This window comes from Thermobia domestica, chromosome 4 (assembly GCF_964235325.1).
Source record: "Thermobia domestica chromosome 4, izTheDome1.hap1.1, whole genome shotgun sequence".
Lineage (NCBI taxonomy): Eukaryota > Metazoa > Arthropoda > Insecta > Zygentoma > Lepismatidae > Thermobia > Thermobia domestica.
The window spans coordinates 20,267,676-20,287,244 of NC_137457.1; the positions used below are offsets into that span (position 1 = coordinate 20,267,676).

General features: G+C 32.4%; 1 protein-coding gene across 2 annotated transcripts in view; it reads right to left on the reverse strand.

The window, feature by feature from the left end:
* Positions 1–19,569, reverse strand: part of LOC145683270 (uncharacterized) — a 168,890-nt gene that overhangs the window by 45,807 nt on the left and 103,514 nt on the right. The window contains exon 4 of one of the 2 annotated variants that reach the window (XM_081754636.1): positions 4,037–4,119. The exons of the other annotated variant lie outside the window; for it this stretch is intronic. Within the exon in view, the coding sequence (XP_081610762.1) occupies positions 4,037–4,119 (83 nt within the window). The remainder of the gene's footprint in view (positions 1–4,036; positions 4,120–19,569) is intronic. 2 annotated transcript variants of the gene reach the window in all.

Genomic DNA, 19,569 nt, shown 5'->3' on the forward strand with positions numbered 1-19,569 from the left:
ATTGAATTTTCTATTTTATTAATCATTTCTACGTTTCCGTAAAAATTAGAAAATTTTCTATTGGGTTATTGTAGCTGTATGAGGTAAATAAATTTTAAAACAATAAAAACAAAACACAAGTCACGAGTTGTGCATTAAGATTGATGTAATGGTTATATAACTCTGGTATTAAGGAAGATACGACATGGGGCTTTATTGTCACTTTCGTAAAGGAGAAAATGCTTCCGAAATAATTACAACTGGAAACGATTAAGGCAATTTATGTAATAAAACTTTGTAAGTAATTTCTTAACAACAGCACAATTTCGCGTATGTCAAAACTGCTAGTATATCCGACGCAGACATTCTGGTTATTCTCATCACTGATACACTATAATTAACTGACAAATTTCCTGGAGCAGATAACAACGAACCTTTGACGTAAAGATGATGAGGCTAAATCCCGGAAGGAAAAGCAGAATAAAACCAGTAGGCCGCACGTCTCAAAAGGGAGAGTGGTCAGATAGAATGAGTGGGACGGATGATTATAAGAGATAGAGGAAAAGTTCTTGGAGAAGTTTGACGAGCGGACGGAGTTGTCACCAGCTACTTCTACTCCAAGAATTCTGAGATATTTGAGATTTACAAATGGTCGCATATAAGGTAGTAGTAGAGAAAGTATTATTGATCTCAGGCGAGGGCAGCGCCCTTTCCCAACTTTTTCAGGAGTTCACTACTACATGACCAGTTCACGATTCGTACATTGGAGGACGACTAGAATTCGTCAGGTATGTGTTCCTTTTCTGCTTTAGTTATCAGTGGTACAATGTCCAGCAATAACCGTTATCGAGATCTGGCAGGATTGACTTATCCACTACTAGACACACACTCTACGCATAACCATTATTAAGTCTGACTTGTTATTGCAAGTGTTTTACCTCTCTCATATGACGTGTCTAAGTTTTATTGATTTCCCGTTCATCCAGGAAGTTGAATGAAAGGTGACGGGCTCGTGTTGTATCCCCCTAACATCCAATAATATTAGAAACTAAGACAGGCAGTCCACAATATGTCACAAATCTCACTTTTGTGAACACCACAACTAGGCAGGGTTAAATCCAAACCATTGCGATTGTGAGTATCGTATTTCTACTCTCAATACTTTAAAGAATACGTACAAAAACATATGAATAATAATTTAAATTATATTTTGTTTCAAAAATTGGTACTTGAAATAAAACAAATCAGGCATTATACTTTGGGGTATTTAAGGGATATAACTATCATTCAAAGATATTATCTAAATATTACCCTTTCTATGTGAAGCTGAGCACTTGTACTTGCTTACAATTAATACATTTAAGTAAGATTTTGATTATTTTATTACCTCAAATTTGGTAAAAACTTCAATGTACGCATTATTTCGATTTCTCTTGTAGGAAGTTTCCCAAGGATTATGCCAATTTTACTCTGTAAGAAACTTTACTCTCCTTCACCAGGTATTGAAAGGCAACTGTATTTCGTTAAAACTAATTTCATCCAAATTTTACAAGTTGTTTCCTTCATTCTAATAAAGATGAAAACTATTTTAATACTTTTTAATATGTCAGAAAGTTAAACCAGAATGATCATAAACTACTTCCAAAAGTTAGCACCTCCTAAAATTCGTTCTCCTTAAATTTAGCTTAAAAAATTTCCAACCGTCAACAAAATTTTCAAATCCCACTTTGCAATTGGTACAATTTGTAGCCTGCATCACAAAGTTCAGACCAATTGTACATTAGACCAATTGTACAGACCAATTCATTTTTTAGACCAATTGTACATTCTCACATTTGCATTAAATTGTACTTAGGAGACCGACACTAATAAGTTGGATTCCCTACTTAAATGACGACGAGTTGAAAATACAGAAATATACGTCCTCTTACAAAAGCCTGGTTAGATATCACAATTAGCTTGTAGTCTGTGTACTGTTATTCAGTTTTGAGTTGGTGGGATTTTAAGTACATTTTTATATCTGCAACTGCCAAAGTCCATAATAATGAAAAATGCAGTACACAATTGGTTATCTATCTATTAAAACGCTACAATAGAAACAAAAGCGCCTGATCTTCAACCTATAACTTTTGATTTCAAACCTTTGATTTACGGTTATTTGTGATTTCACATTTATAACAAAGACAAATATTTTAATGTATGTGTACTCCAAATAAATTGTTTATTTATTTAGACATCTTTTCCATAAAGTTTATCCTTTTAAATTATTGTTCAAACACTTTGATTTTAATAACCCTTGTCCAAAATAAATGCAAATGAATTGTTCTGCCATCTTTGGAGTATTTTTTTAAGCAATACGTTTGTGGACGTTAATATGTTTGTTGCAAATCCTTTCGACAATGAGATCTCGGAAACTTCAAGATCTAGAAGGATGACGTTTTCACTGATCGATTCAAATTTTACGTAGATTGTCCAGTTGGAACTCAATGTTTAAAAAATATGGCAATTATTTATTTATTACAATTTTACTGGTACACTGGAACTCATGAAATTAAAAATAAATACAGCATCATATCCTACCTATTATACATTGCAATACCAAATAATTGTATATAAGGGTCGCATTTCTCTCTGGTGTTTGTTCCATGGCCAAATTATAATGAAAAACTAAGGATAAACATTTTTCCAGACTAAGTTGAATATTTACTGCTTGGAGTGTTTTGCCCAACAAACACCACATATCACTGACATTATAATTCATTGCATGTGGAATGTATTAACTTATTTTAAAATGTATAAAACGAAAATCATGTCTGTCCTTCTTTATAATTGCGAAATACAGTCGCTTACTCGGAAAGGAGAACTTAGATCGAAAGTATTTGAAAAGAAGTTCCTGAGACGAATATTCGGGCCCAAAAGAATCCGGAATACGGAATGGCGGAAACTTCATAACGATGAACTACATAATTTATATGGTTTAGCTAACATTGTTAGGGTCATCAAATCTAGGAGGCTCACGTGGGACAAGATGGAAGAAAGAATGAACGCTTTCAAAATATTAACTAGGAGACCAGCCGGAAAAGGACCATTAGGAAGGCCTTGGCGCAGATGGGAGGACAATATTAAGATGGATAGGTCAGAAATAAGAATACAAAGTAGAAACTGGATCAAATTGTCTAAGGATAGAAGTCAGTGGAGAGCTTTTGAGAAAACGGCATTGAACCTCCGGGTTCTATAGACCATAGAGTTGGTTAGTTTGTGTATTTGCTTATTACACACTGTGTGCATGAAGAAAGAAAACACTGATCATACATTAATTAAAACCTCCAACGGGAATACGCTCAAAACTTGCAAACGGTGCGAAATATTGAGAAGTAGTCGAAAAAAGTCACCCTTTTTCTGTATCTCTTGCCGATTTTTATTAGGACGTCTTTCACTTGTGTCTACAAAGGGATATGTAAAGATTTGAGGAATAACAAGCAGATATATGGATGATGCGCTGTGTAGAAAACGCAAGCTCAACTAGTATATATTTAAAAAGAAATGTACTTTACTTAATTTTCCAAGCTAAATATTAATAATTTTGCAGATAATGTGTTATATATTGAGTGTAAAAGATCTTCAGTTTAACGTCCCATTGAGCAGCAAGGCTATATGGGACTTCGACCTACTGATCAACGTACAGTCTAAACCACATTAGCTGAAGCCAGAAGCAGAAAGCGGGTCTCTTATGCTAAAAGTGCATGTGCTGACGGCTTAGCCAAGATGCAGTTCATGTGCAGTGGGGCTGTATGTGTCAATTTAAACCCGAAATGGAAAATCATAGACCAATTACATGTTTTCCATTGTGTAATTTCAGAAGAGTTTTCAAGAACAATCCCTGTCTTGACTTCATGATCAACAACTGAACGAACATTGAATGTGATGATCACACAGACTTTGGAATATATATACTATTCCAGAATATTACTATTAAAATTCATATGTATACTATCCTTTTGATTTCTCTTATTGCGTTTCCTTTTGAAAATAATCCTAATACTCTAAAATGCCTTACCTGGTACACTGCGCAGAGGAAAAAGGGACTTATGATTGTTAAACCTGCGAGAAACCCCATACTCAAGCCGACTGGGTAAATTACTGCAAAACATAACAATAATTATGAGAAGGGTTCGTCAGATTAAGAGATGTCAATACATTTGTAATTAATAACCGATTCATTTTTACAACTTATGTATTTTGAACAGAAATGACAGAAAAGTAGCCGGAGAGAGGAAATAAAGTAATGCAGTGTGGTTACTAGAACAGTTCATTTTATTTCCTCAATAACACGTCAAATGAAAAAAAAAAAAACTCTTGCGAATTTTTTAACAGACATGTCCAACTTTTTCACTGTGGTGCGCTGCTTCGAATCTTACCGTTCCTATCACAATAGAGAGACGTATAGGGAGTTTTTCAGATGCTTTCAGAGCGTGGAGTAAAGGGTAAACAAGTTATCATCTCGGCAGTCAGTTGATAATAATTCTTAACATCTTGCAATGACAGTGATACCGACACGAAATAAAAGTCAATATAGTTCGAGGTTGCTTTTATAAGTAAATTTCGTGAAATTTCTTTAATTTTTGAGAGGAAGATTTACGATTTAGGGTTTATATTTCTGGGCGTTCGGCATATATGGTCATTTAGCCCATAAGTTTTCGAGGGATGACATCCCACGGAGAGCACACAATCCTGAGAAATGGAATTAAGAAGGGAAGAGAGAAGGAAGGAAGCAGCCTGGGTCCTATAACTTAGGTACCATACGGCATTTGCCTGGTGTGGAACAGGACAATCCAGAAATGCATCACTCAGGGTGACTGGCCTAAAAAAAGTGCTTTACACTTTTTCCACCGAGTGCCCCACCGGGAATCGAACCTGGGACCGCTCGCAGCGAAGGCGAGAGCGTTATCGACTCGTGGGTTTCGTGCATCAATCGTTTATATTGTGAAGTCCTGTAATCGCAGCATAAAGGGGGAAAGCAAAAGAACTTTCTCCGCGTAAAGTGGAAGTTAATAAAATACTTCTGGAGGAAGGAAGATATGAACGGCGACACATTGCTAATAGAGGTGGAATAGAACAAGAAGTTGTTAGTTGAATATGTGTCGGAATGAACAATAGCCTAAATAGAGTTTATAAGTGTTAGCAAAAATCGAAAGGTATAAGGGGTATCAATAAACTAAAAAGATTGGCTCTGGAAAACAGAAGTGCAACTTCTAAGAGACTTAAGCATAAAAATGTCTGAGTATGGTGTACATATGTGGCTTGAGAGTATTCGAATGATTTTTTGTCCCTAGGAAATAAAAGCACGCGGACAAGAAAGAAAACAAAAATGAGAGTCTACACCAATCATGGCTAAGATGCGTCTCAAATGGTCACGAGACCTAGAATATTGGATTCTGACAATTCAAGAATAGTGTTTCAGTGATAAAGCATGTGTCTTCATGTCTGAAAGTTCATCATGTGTTCACCTGGGAGGAATTCAAGTTGGATTGCCTTTAATAAACTGTGAAGTAACCCACTTCAGTCATGGTCTGGGGTGTGATCTCAGACTTTGTGCCTGGAATACTGTATATAGTAGAGGAGACAATCAAGTGAGAAAAATATCTACAAGTACTTCATGAAGAACTACTTTCCCCACACGGCAGTCTCATGTGATGATCTACAATTCATCTTTATACATGATGGAGTCCCATGCATCCGGATCAAAGCTGTGCAAAATTCTTAGTGGACAACGAGATTTGTGTTTTTCCGTGGCCCGGCACTAATACTGATATGGACCTATTAAAAACATTTGGAGCTCTTCGAAGGAAAAGCTAAAGAAAAAAACATATTTCAACCAAACATCAATTGATGATCGAGATCAACAATTTGTGATATCATGATGAGGAATTGAAGACAAAATGTGCTAAACTCTTTCATAGAATGGCATAAAGGATAAAAGAAACTTAATATAGAACAAGGGATTTTATACGAAATATTGACCTTTGTGTGAAAAAATTTTCTTCTTATTTTCCGTTTCAGTTTTTTTTTTGTTATCAATTTGTATATAAAAAACTGTATAGTAATTATATTTGAATGCATTTCTTTTACTGATATTAGGAAGCATATGCCGTAACCACTAGAAATTAGAGCTGAGTTACAAAGCAGTAATTTGGACTATGTTCGAACATATTTTCTAACGTAATATTGTAAGAACAGTAAAATATTCAGAAACTGAATGTTGTGTCTAGTTCTTTGAACACCTCTGTATTTTAATTAAACATTTCCATAAAGAAATTATAATGAACATTGAGCGAGTTATAACTCACATGGATAAAAGCACAACCGAAATCAAGGAATTAAATTTTTGGGTTTTGAATATCCCTAAAACAGACCATATTCGTCCAAGTCATGACAAACAGTATGCACGGCCCAACTAAGTTTTCGTCCTTTAATGATATTTTCTGTATGCATAACTACCGGCTACAGGAAATTTAATGCAAACCCCAAAAATGCCCTACGAAATTTGAAAACTTACATTTTTGGACCAATTTTGATTAGTATGTAGTTTCCGTACAAAATGCATATCCTTGTTTTGCAATATTCTTTGTGAATTTCCTCAAAGAAAAAATAATAATTAAGGAAAAACGTCTTCCTTAATGTTTAAAGGAGTCTTCAAAACTTCATTCTAGTATTTGGTACAGTGATAATTTTTGTTCCTGTTGACCTTTATTTAAAATAACTGTATTTTATATTTATATTTAAACAATACCGTGATTAAGTTATATTCTAGAACACTATAAATTCAATTACTAACAATTATCTTTGTTTATGTGCGTTGGGTATTGGTTGAATTCAATTTCCTCACATGCCTATTGCAGACTTATAGAAAAAAAATAGTTTTTTTTTTAATTTGGTTAATTTAGTGTATACATTTCCAAACGGAATACCACTATATCATGCACACTTTTTCATTAGCTTGTGGTTTAATAGCATGTATTGTGAGATATGTTGTAATGAGTTCCTAATGGATAACCTTGTCTTTATTGTAAGTTTAAGCTTGACGAGTGAAAGGAAATTTATTATCGCTAATACTCTGTGAAAACCAGATTGACTATATGTTGATATGGACAGAAATTTACACAATAAACCTGAATTATAATTCACCTTAGTTGCTGAATAGCATAGGATTTGGTAGAAATGGTATTAAAAGGTACACGGTGTTTTTCTGTACTTAATTCCCATAAAGATGAGTTTGACTAATATTAGCAAGTCTAGAAATCACTTAGTTTTGAATGGATTTTAGAATGGTGATCGTGGTGTTTACATACGACCATGAAATCTGTCTTACGATATGGTATTTACAGATGACATCTCCTGGGCCAGAGAGCCATTATGTAGGGAAAATAACGAAAGCCTACATTTAACATGGAGCACTCTTTCCCTTACGAGCAGGTGTTCATTCTTGAACCCACCAAGAGCTGCTAGTGTAAGTGCTGATATAGATCATGAAGGTAGGAAAGTTTAGAGATACTTAACAACACAGTTACAATATCACTCTTCGGATAAGCTACAGGTTTGTGGAATTAAAAATAAAAGCGAAAGAGGTTTAGGAAAACATCCGTTTTAGCCTTCCAATACTTGATTTGATAAGTTAACTGTAAATGCTGCTGCTAGTATTTTTCTACTAAACTAAATAATATTCCGGTATGTAATGGACAAAATAATATCTAACTACTTTTACGTTTACTTGGAGTACATAGAATCATAAAATTACACATGCATCCTAGGGGACTATTTTAACAGCAATCTTAAGAATGGCTAAATGGATATTATAAAAGAAGCTGCAAAAACTACAACTGTGAAAACACGATTGGTTAGAAATTTGTACATTGCTATTAAATAGGTTTATATCTCCATTAGGAACAAAAAACAAAAGGCCGTTACATTGAGCGATTTCAACGCTCAACGATTTCAACGTAGAAATACCATGACTTATGTGACTGATACAATAGGTTGTTATGAAGTGTATAATGCACAATATAGTTCTGTGTTAATATTTAACACTGTTATAAATGGAATGAATCCCCAGATAAAATAGGGATTATTTAAATGTAATATGCCAGTTGATTTACATTAACTATTAAAAGAAGTACGTAAATATGGCATTCATGTACGAAATTTGTGGGTTTATAATTCGTTGATACAAAACGTTAGTGTTATACAAAAAATGAAAAACTTGTTTTATGTGTAATGGGGATCATCGTTAGGCTCAGTGTTCCCAAGTGCAGGAAAGGAGCAATTCATCTACACAGTGGGCGGATAGGCAACGGAATGTAAATACTATATCTGGTATACGGGATGAAGTCCAGCCTGAAGTTCGCTTTAACCAAACTTTCTCAAAGAAAAACAATGTAGCAAAAATAAACATTACGAAATCATTACATACTAAGAAGGATTATAGACTGCTTGCAGCGTTTGGCTTAATTATTTTTTAGGAAGAAGTCATTAGGAAGGAACAAAAACTTGTAGTTCTGTGTCATTTGTTTGTAAAGCACAAATCGAAAGGCAGAACAAAACACTAAACAACCCTATAAGACCTCTACTTTAATAGTTTACCGGAAGAGGTGTAGACAAGAAAGTGATTACATTAAAACCGTGTGTGTATTTCTTTAAGAAATTTCATACTAACGTTTATGAAGTGAAAATATTTATGGTGCACAATTTAAATCCTGTTTTTTTATTTTGGAAATAAAAGATCTAAGAGCTATACAGGCGGAGATGTCTTAATAAACTAACTTTGCTTCAAAAACGAATGACCATTCTAATTATGCATACATTAAATTCGTCTATTAGTGATAATAATAATGTTACTCTAGACATTTATTTTGTAGAGATTCGGTGTAGTATGCAACATACGAGGAGACAAGCGAATTCGAAGTCGGAGACAAAGTCGAATCAGTTCAACAAGTTTAATTGTTCCCAATTGTACTAAGTTAGAGTATTTTCATACTATGTACAGATGAGACATCTCATTCTGATACTTAGCTAAGCTTGCTCTACATTGCAACGTTATGCTGATTCTTTAATTTATGATTAACCAGACGTGTTTACTGATAAAGCAGTGGAGATAAAAGATTATAACTACAAAATTAGAGCAAATTATGAAAATCCGATACTAAAAATGCCTATCCATTTTCTACAGCTGATCAAAATATTTGCGATCCATTTCTATTATTTGTTAATGTAATATAGTATACAACATACTGATAGTAAATGGGCTTTTTCAAGTTTTAGTGCAAAATAAATCTGGTGATTAAAGAACCTCAGTGAACAAATTAATTAATTAATCTATCAATATACACCAAAGATAGAGTATATTTTATCTGAACATTTTGGGGGAATATTTGTTTTTTAGTTTGCGACGTCGTAAGAGCTTAGTTGTATACCAAACTGTCGCCGGAGTCATGGAAATTTACGGTACTATTTGAATGGACTATTTGAATTTAAGTATTTACCTTTGGGTTTGTCAGGGGATATTTTATGCTTCCAAAAACTATGAATGAAATTTTATACTTTGAAAGACGAAGGATTAGATTCATATTTCGAAAATATAATTTCATAAATCTGTGATATCGAAGGTCATAAATATTATTAGAAAAAGTGTTGAGTAAATTAAGGGATCATGGAATAACTTTATCAATTAATAAATTGGTACTCTTTCAGAAAAAATTGTTTCATATTTAGGTCATATAATTGAAGAAGAAAAATTATAGATGTAACCTTCACGGATTGAACTAATAAGGAAATTAACTGTCCCGAAAATTCTAAGAGATTGATAAATTTGTGCTTACGGTAAATTTATACCGGATTTTCATGAAGTAATTGGCCCTATTACTGCTATGTGATCTCTCAAATTTGAATTTAAATGGTCTGACGAACAACAACAGGCATTAGGTATAATTGAAGAGGTATTTGAATCACATGGGGTATTAAAATACCCAGATTTAATTGCTAAAATCATAGATAACAGCGAAAGCACATTAAAGAAAGTTTTACAGGACGTATCGAACAAAATGATGTGTTAGGTAACCTAAAGCCTGTTTCATTGTTTAGCAGAAACTACGCTTTTATGATGTGAAGAAGTGGATATATTTACTTAAATTTATTGTGGCGATCAAAATGATAGAATGATTTGAAACTTATTTGCATTCGAAATTTGAACTGAGAGTCGATGAAAGGGTCTGGCATAAGCAATAAAAATTTACGAAGAAGAAAAAAATATGGTAGCTTATTATGGCACTAAAACTTTGACATGTAATATGAATAAACCTTCAGATTTTTTTTTCAAGGTTACAAAACGAGAATTGAGAACAGATAGATTTGAATTCAACATTGCAACAGAAGGTAACATTTTTTTTATTAAAAAAAGGAAAAATGCTGTTCGCTAATGCTTCCATAAAAAATTATCAGACTACGGAACCTGAAGAATCAGGTGTAATTGTACTTCTGAAAGATAAAAAAATAGTTCATGGCTACGAGCTAGTAAAAGCAATCCTATGTAGAAAGAATCGAGCAGTAAGAAATCCTTATAAAATATTTCTACCTAAGTATTTGTCTAAATAAATTGTGGAATACTTTCATTGTAATATTAAATACAGTAGTCGCCAGGGAATCTCTAAAGCTGTAGGTCGTGTGTCATCAGCACGCACATGGAATGGATTAATAAATAATATTAAGGAGTACGTCTCCAGTTGTGATATCTGTCAGAAATCTATCTGCGACAACAAAAAACAATGGTTCTATTCGTATCTCAATTTGAGATTATGGTAAACGGAAACTAGTACACTGATGCAGTAGGTCAAACTTGTGAATCAAGATCCGGAAGATATTGTCTAATAGTGGTAGATTCGTTATTTAAAAGAGTACTTTCGGTCCCACTTTGAACTTCAACTAGTCAAAAAATACTAAATAAATTGCATAAATTTATGTGTAGGCACGATTTTCCATTTTGCTTAGCACATGACAATCATAGTGTGTATGATTATTTTAAATTCAAAGAATTTTTGTACGGGTAAGGTGTTGAAAATATACTTTGTGTATATAGAGTTATCAGAGTGTTAAGAATCAGACGGAAAGATACATTATTATTGTGAAGGATAGTTTTGAAATCTAGATTTAGGATAACCAAACTCAATGGGATCGTGGACTTTAAGAAATCGAGTTTTCATCAACAAACTATTCATTCAGAATTAAAATATTATCCTTTTGGGTTGATTTAAGAGTATAATGTAAGCAAGTCCTTGGATGTTAAAAAGAATATTCAAGAAATTAATATACATCCAAAGAATAAAAATAATTGGGTTAATACTATTCAGAATATGATACGTTTTTGGCAAGGTAAGAGAATTATTTTGAAAACAAGAAAGTTTACTTATCACATACCACATTTTTGACAAGGTTCTTTTGAAAGCTGTATTTACATCTTCATTGTCAGACAAGATAACGAAATCATTGTGTCCAAGATTTTAGGGGTAGTATAAAATCGCAAAATTCTTGGATCCAAACTCTATTCAGGTTATGGCTGTTAATAACGATAGAGATGTGAGAAAGAAACATGTATCATTAAGATTTGCCGTTATCGAAGGGATATTTAGGAAAATAAAGTTAGTCTATACAATTGCTACAAATTGTAAACACAACATAATTCGTGAAATTTATTACTGTTTATATTTGCACAGAAATAATGTGAAGAGTGTATCTGTGATGAAAAGTTGTAAGTTTAATATTTTTAATGTGTTCGTTTCTCAACTTTTGTTTTTTGTATTCCAGTCCTGGAAATCTGCATTGTTGATAAATGTGTGTTGCACATCTTGTTTTTGTTTTTTTTAAATAACCTAATGATAAATTGCTATATGTAATATTCTTCTATTCCTGAATCAAAGTAATGTATTTTTTACTTAACTGATTTTCTAGATTGTCACCAGAATGGAAGATGTATGTTAGAAAATATTTAAAAAACTTAAGAAGGAAAGTATAGTAAAATATTTATGGAATGAAGTGATCTGACATACTAAAAATATATACTAATATATAATTGGTAGTTAGCACTATTGGGAGTATGGTATATGAAAGTATATGTTGAATGTAATTCGTAAGTAGAGTAAATGTAATTAGTGGGTTTATAATTTTGTCTGGTTTCGTATGTTTCTGTTTTGGTTATAAATCAGAGGTGCTATTGTTATAACTAATTGGGCATATCTGTTCAGATCTGGGAAAATAATAATTCTGGCCTTAAGACTAGACAGACACCGATAAATTTGTATGCATTAAACAAATAATGTTTTTGAATGTTTATTACATTCGCTTACGCGTTGTAAGCATATTATACAGAAAATAAGTAATAAACAAAGATATGCATAAAAGGAAGCAATTAAAACTTTATTTTTATACCATAAAATAATGTAAACAAAATTAAAACAGAAGTATTAAGAGGAATGGATGCATGCTAAAATGTTTGTACAACATATGCAAGAAAAAAGGATTAATTATAATATCGGTGATAAGAATGTGAATCTTATATCATGAACAGAATGATTAATTTCTGACCGAAAGAAAACACAGTTTTAATAAATCCGAAATTTGGTCAATTTGAAAAGGAACATGTGACAGAAAACAAAACAGAAACTACAGTCATATAAGAGGAATATTTGTAGTGCGTATTTGTAATAAATATAATTAAAATTTAAAATTTCGAAATGAGTTCCGCACATAATGCTTCACCGGACATTATTCACGCATTTATTCACAAAACAGTTGGGATATATCAAGAAAAGTAATTGTAATAACTAAAAATGAAAAACAATATATAAATCATATTTAAAATGTGAGAAGTATCAAATTATAATGAATAGATTCATTTAGACCTGCGATTTCAAGTTTAGAAAAATTATCGTCAAATTTTAGAAAATAACAAATTGTTTGTACACAATACATCTCTTCCATTAACGGACAATTTAAAGTTGTAATAAAATAAATTGTTTATTCAATAGATTATGTTAATAATTATAATGCCATTATAAAAGAAAACATTTACCGTCAAAATCATCAACTAGCTTTAAAATACAAAAGTTAGTGATATATAATATGAATATGTAAAGGCGACTTGAAAAAATAGATTAAAATCTTGGGCAATCTAATGATTGTATTTAAACAGTTTGATTATTGTTTGCTGATATTTCACAATGTTACAGGAACACACGAAAATATAGTCTTTACATAGCATTGTTAACACTAGGAGGACGAAGATTTTATTATACCTAGAAAGACGGTAAGAGTCAAAATGACTCGCGAAACAAAACGTTAATTTTTTGGTAAATAATGATAGTATGCAACGTGTTTATTTACTAACAGTACTTTCAGTACTGCTGCTAATACTATTAATGTTACTGCTTCTGGTACAATACTATTTCTATACTACTACCACTATTAGCAACGCAAATGCACAATACTTCTGAGGTTTATTTTAACGAGTTGTGGTTAGTAACATGAATAAGTTACTACTACATAAATGAGTCAAAATTATCTGAATGCAGAGTACTAAGCACTAACACATGATTATTCTCTTTACGTTGTGAGAGTATGACCTAATTGAATTTGTACACCATTGTGCTGCAAAACTTCGTCTTCATACGTCTGTTTTGGTAGACCTTGGTAGGTCTCTGCGAAATTTTCTCACTTTTCCCACGATACTGCCTTCTTTGGTCAATGTTTCGGCAAGAGACACGAACGTAAAATAATTATCGCATGTTACATTTAGACCTTTATCCTTACATGGTTCAATGAGGCGCAAAAAACATATTCCGAAAGCGAAAGCCCTGGGGCCGTGTCTCATCTTTTCGAAGGTAAGGAAAACCATTGGGGCAATAGTTATCTTTAGCATCGTCAAGTAATAGTACTTTCATCTAAATTTATCAGGGCTTCCTGCCATGTTTTCTATGAAGCAACACCTGTATTTTGTCGGGTAAAACATTTCATCACACGTGACACTTAGGAAGTTTTATAAAATATCTATAATAAATCCCAAATGGAGTATAGGACAATACAATTTTATTTTTTAGAAGTATTGCACGCCTTTCAGCCCTGATATTGAACCACAATAATTTTATAATTTTGAGCATTTTATTTCAGGACATTGTCTTTTGACAAATTTCTGGATCCCGCTGTCTATACTAACAGTTCTTTATTTAATGTTTCGTAAGCCCAAAACACCTCTAGCCTGTAACAGTGCAGAAAATGATAACAGTCTCGTTTACAAAATGTCCAATTGCTAATTTCGTCTCGAGCCTTAGCCTCAGTACACCGTTTTATCACAGTCAGGAACTGTAACGATTAGAGATTTAAATCTCTATTCCGTAGTAAAAAAAAAGGAAAGGTCTCTCGAGAGTCCGTATAATTTGGTTTAGTTTCCTACCCTGTAGTGCTTTCAGCTACTGTCTAGAGGAAGCTTAGTATGGTTCTCCGTATGCTTGATTGTCAGCGCCAACGGTCATTTTTGGAACTACTCGTTCTACGTTTGAAAGCTCGGGGTTGGACTAGATATAATAGTTCGAAATTGCTAAGGTGCAACATCACCTAATAAGTGAAGTAAGAATCGGCGGAGAAAATGTCTTTACAATGTTTGAAAATTCCAAGTATAATTAATCGTGAAGTTATTACCAGAATTGTTATATAGAGCAAATCCCAATATGAAGTTAATATATATTTTTTTTATCGTGAAGTGTGTTTGAGTAAGAAAAAGGATTTGGAAGTAAGTTTCATTACTAGTGACCATTTTGATTGTGATCAACATGTGATAATCGGTCATTTAAGGTGGTGTATTTCGTTATTGAATTTTGGAAGATCTCCTATTATTCAATTTATACAGTAAATTGGTAAGTTCTTTAAATATATATATTTAACGTTCATATTTTTGTATCTATTTTGAAGATTGTTGTAATTCTATTCCTATCAGTTGTATCGAAAAGTCACTTGCTTAGATTTTTGTATTCAACTCTATTTGACCATATATAAATCATACAGTAAGAATTACCTTCTTTTCTTATATAATTAATCACTATATAAACCTTAGTTAGCACATTTGTATTTGACATTTTGAACTTTAGATGAGTAATTATTTACTTTTTCGATGTGATATAAATTCACGTCATTTTTAAAATAATAATACTAAAAATAATTCTCCCCGATTTAGCTGAGCTAGATTCCTATTCTGAACAATTATCCCGAATTAAAGGACCTGAAGCTAATATTCTATTCTGTGCAACTGCATTTTTGTTTAAATTTTTTTTATTTTCTAATGTGCGTTTCAGAACTGATGATTTACAATCAAACTGAAAGCACTAAAAAGTGAGTTTTCAATAAATTTTTAAGAGCATACAGTGTGCAACCTCTTGCTATTCGTAGAATATTTTGAGATACTCGTCTGCGTGGTGCTGGTGAAGATGAGCCTAATTTCCCATTTAGTCCCATTCGGAGCAATCTCCATATTAGGTATATCTTCTGCAGTATATCTTCTTCAGTACGCAACAATTCTTGAGCCATTATCTCGATACAACTTCTCACAGGAAATACAGAATGTTTGATAATGGAAACAGAAACACTGACCTTAATTTGCGCAGCAGCTTTTCTCAAAAAAGGTCAGTTTTCCATACTTGTCAGGTTGGGCTGCATAATAACAGTAACAATTTTATGAAAATAATGAATGTATTTTGAAATCAAAAAGGCCTACAAATAAAGAAAGTGACCTTTCGAAATGTGTGTCAGATTTACAAAAATATTATTTACTATGTCAGCACTCAGAATTCATATATTGCATATATCCCCAAGAGCGCCGATTTCTCTGTAAATTTGGGGACACATTCAGATACAAAAGGTATATAAATGCGGATTTTAAGACAAATTGCATTCAAATTATACCAAATATTGTATATTCATAAATACAATATGGGAGCCCACATGAGTTTTGAGGGGCCGGGTCCACTGCTCCCCCCCAGAGTCGGTGCCTTTGTATATACCAAAAAGTATTCGTATTTGTGCCTACGTATCCATGTAGCATAGAGAGTTCAAGATATGACAAACTTCAAAAATTATAACTAGCAATGTTCCGTTCTTTGTCAGATAATAATAATAATAATAATAATAATAATAATAATAATAATAATAATAATAATAATAATAATAGTAAATAGATGTTGCTCCTATAAAAGCTTTACACTACTAAACCTAGTACGAATAATTGAAAATTTTAATCAAAACTTCATATTCTAAAACTTATAAGTCAAAATGACTCTCACTGTATTGTAGGTAGAGGACGTTCGGGTATTATGGAATACCATTTTTTTTTCGTTTGTAACTCAGTTAATAATTGCACATTGAAACAAAAAGGAAAACAAATATAATCCTTACATATCTGACTTTACTTATGGGTATCTTGATAAGGAGATTTCGTTACAGGGGTGGGTAAAATTTAAATTGGTAAATAATCCACTTTGGAGGGTAATATGATGTAGTTGGGTAATATGGAATACAAATGCCATATAAAAAAGAAATGAGTTTTCTGTTGAACATACAATTTATACAGTGACAACATATTTCAATGTGATTACTTGCAAGTCAAAAATATAATACTCTGCTTCTGGATCGGGACAGTCGTCATGTGCTCACATTAAACATGATTAACACTGTTTTTAAAATGCAAATATAATATATTGAAAAAATATGTGATAAAGTCAGGCAAGGTGGGAGGAGCCCAATGCTCACCCATTGTATCATCAGAAAATTTGTTGTAACAAAAAACACACTTAGCATTTTTGTCATTATAAATGTATGTTTAATTGCCAGATATCCGATAAATATTTTTGTAATCGGAATGCCATACGGAATAGGGAATACCATGCTTTTCTGTGGGTATTCCATAATGTCCTCCACGCCATCTTGCAAACGAAGGAGCTGTTAAACGCATTCGGGGGCGTCTAGGATAATGACACTTATCAAACTATCACTCTGTACAATCAACGTCACTGTAAACAAAGAACTGTTGTTATATTATATTTCTATATGAAAATACAGGTTGTAGAACATTTACCTGTAAAAGTTTTCACGAATAAGGAATCAGATTTTCACGTCTACCAACACGACGAATGTCACAATCACAAAGAGACTGACTGCAGAACATCAAGGGAACGTGAGATAGTAGTTACTTTGCTCTTTGCTTGGAAGCAACACCAGAGGCGCGATAATGACGTATTCTATATTTTCCGCCTATTCCATAATACCCGAACTTCCTCTATATATAGTAATATCTCGAGAACTAATCGTTCAAATGTTTTTAAAATGCACATATAATATACTGAAAAAATATGTGATAAAGTCAGGCAAGGTGGGAGGGGCCGAATGAAAAACAGTTAAAGTATATTCGATTTGAAAAATGAAATTAGTCATTTTGACCCATGCCGTCCTTCTAGTGTAACTGAAGCATGGCCGACAATTAAAATCATGAATATGGTATTAAATCAACAATTAGCTATGACATGATTTTGATGATTGAGAAACGTATAACACACAGAATAGTCGGTAAGCGAAAATATAAATAATAAATGTATGTAAATTTACAATGACAATTCAAAAAAAGAACTTCGATAAATGTACTCGAAAGCGATTACTTTGCATGATTGAATGACGAGTTAATATGTCACTTATGCACTATTTAAATGGTATAGAGACTATTCTAGAGATTTTTTTTATTCCAACCTTTTTCCGTTACTATGTGTATTTCCACTAATTCTTCAATAATTCTTACATGAAGAACAAAACGCGTAATTACTTTTAGAGGTAGTAACACAGTTTCTATTAATCTTTCGAATAGCTCTATGGACCCATTATATACATGGAAGTTCATTTATAAAGATAGTGGTAAATATCTCAGAAATTGTAAAGGTAGAGAAGCGAAATTTTACGCCAAGAAACAATCCAGAGGGTTACGACATTCTAGGTATTCTGTAACATCACCGGATGACCAATGTTGCGAAAACAATATAATGTATATTTTAATTGCACTACGTCAGTTTATTGCATATTTAAAATCAACTTACAGAACGATTTTTTAAAATGCCACGTTTATTATTCAGTGTTGTAATCTAAGGATGTAATAGAATTATAAAAGTTCAAAGTTTGGAAACCTCTAATACAAATACAGCACAACCCAAATGAACATGATAGTACACATCGAAAATACATTAGCGTTGGATACCATAGTCGTGGTATCATTTTTTTTTCAAATGAATAGGAACGACGTATCTGCATTCGAAACGTAGCATGTCAGTGCTTTCATCTTGTATTCAATGATTTTCAAGAAAAATCAGTACCGAGTGGGAAACATACATTTAAATAATAGTGATTACTTTTCATTTATTTATAAGTTTATTATTTCAGAATATGACAAACTTTGTCGAAGTGTTAAATCTTCCATGCTATTCTGGGAAACGTGACTGGACACCTTTCCATTCGCAACAGATATATCAGATGCGGGAATTAATTTTAATAGAGAGAAATACAATTACACAATTAGGTTTCCTTAAATCTATATATAAGATATATGTACCGTGTCATGCGAAAACGAAGTAAGCGTCACTTTCATACTTTTAAGAAAATTACGTATAAAGGTTGATGTCCAGCATTAATGTAGCCGTAATCAAAAGTGAAATTATGTCCTTCTTTTTGGAAAGGTTTTAGTTTTCCTCTCTTTTCGATTGTGAAAAACGTTCTAATGCTTATCAGGAACCAATCGTCGCATTTACGTGGATTTTCAAAGTTTGACGCTTAGTTCATTTTTGCATAACACGTTACATATAATAGAAGAGAAAAACCCAATTATAATAAAAACGCCATTTTAATCAATTACTTCTCATTTTTCATAATACTTAAAATATTTTAACAATTTTATTTAATTGGTGAACACATATGTTCGATCAAAGATATTCTATTATGATTCTAATATTTGTATTATTTATCAATTTTAGTTTCTAAATATAAATTAAATATGCATCATTGTTATAGTAATGTTTAGGTCCATCCCTAAGAATTTATTGGATAATATTCTTTCTAAAATATGTACCACGCAAATCATAGACATTCAATAAATATTCCTATAAATTAGTCCCAATTGATCTCTCCAACTATTTAGTACATAAGTTTTATTTATTTTAAAGAGTAAAATGACCATTGATATGGAACTGCAGTCTTATAAAATAACGAAATGTTAAGCGATTAGATTCAAATATCCCCACAAATTACTTTCTTCTGCGCACTACACTTAGCCGCATGAGAGAGCTAAAGTTTTGTGGTACATGTACCGATAGATTTGGAAGCTACAGATTAGAAAATGTCATTGAAGTGAAAGATCAAACTTTAAGAGAGAGCTCATTCATTTTCACTTTATATATTATATGCGCCAAAAAGAGAAATCGAGCTGGAATATGACATTAATTCGCAGAACCTCAACTAAAATCAATTATT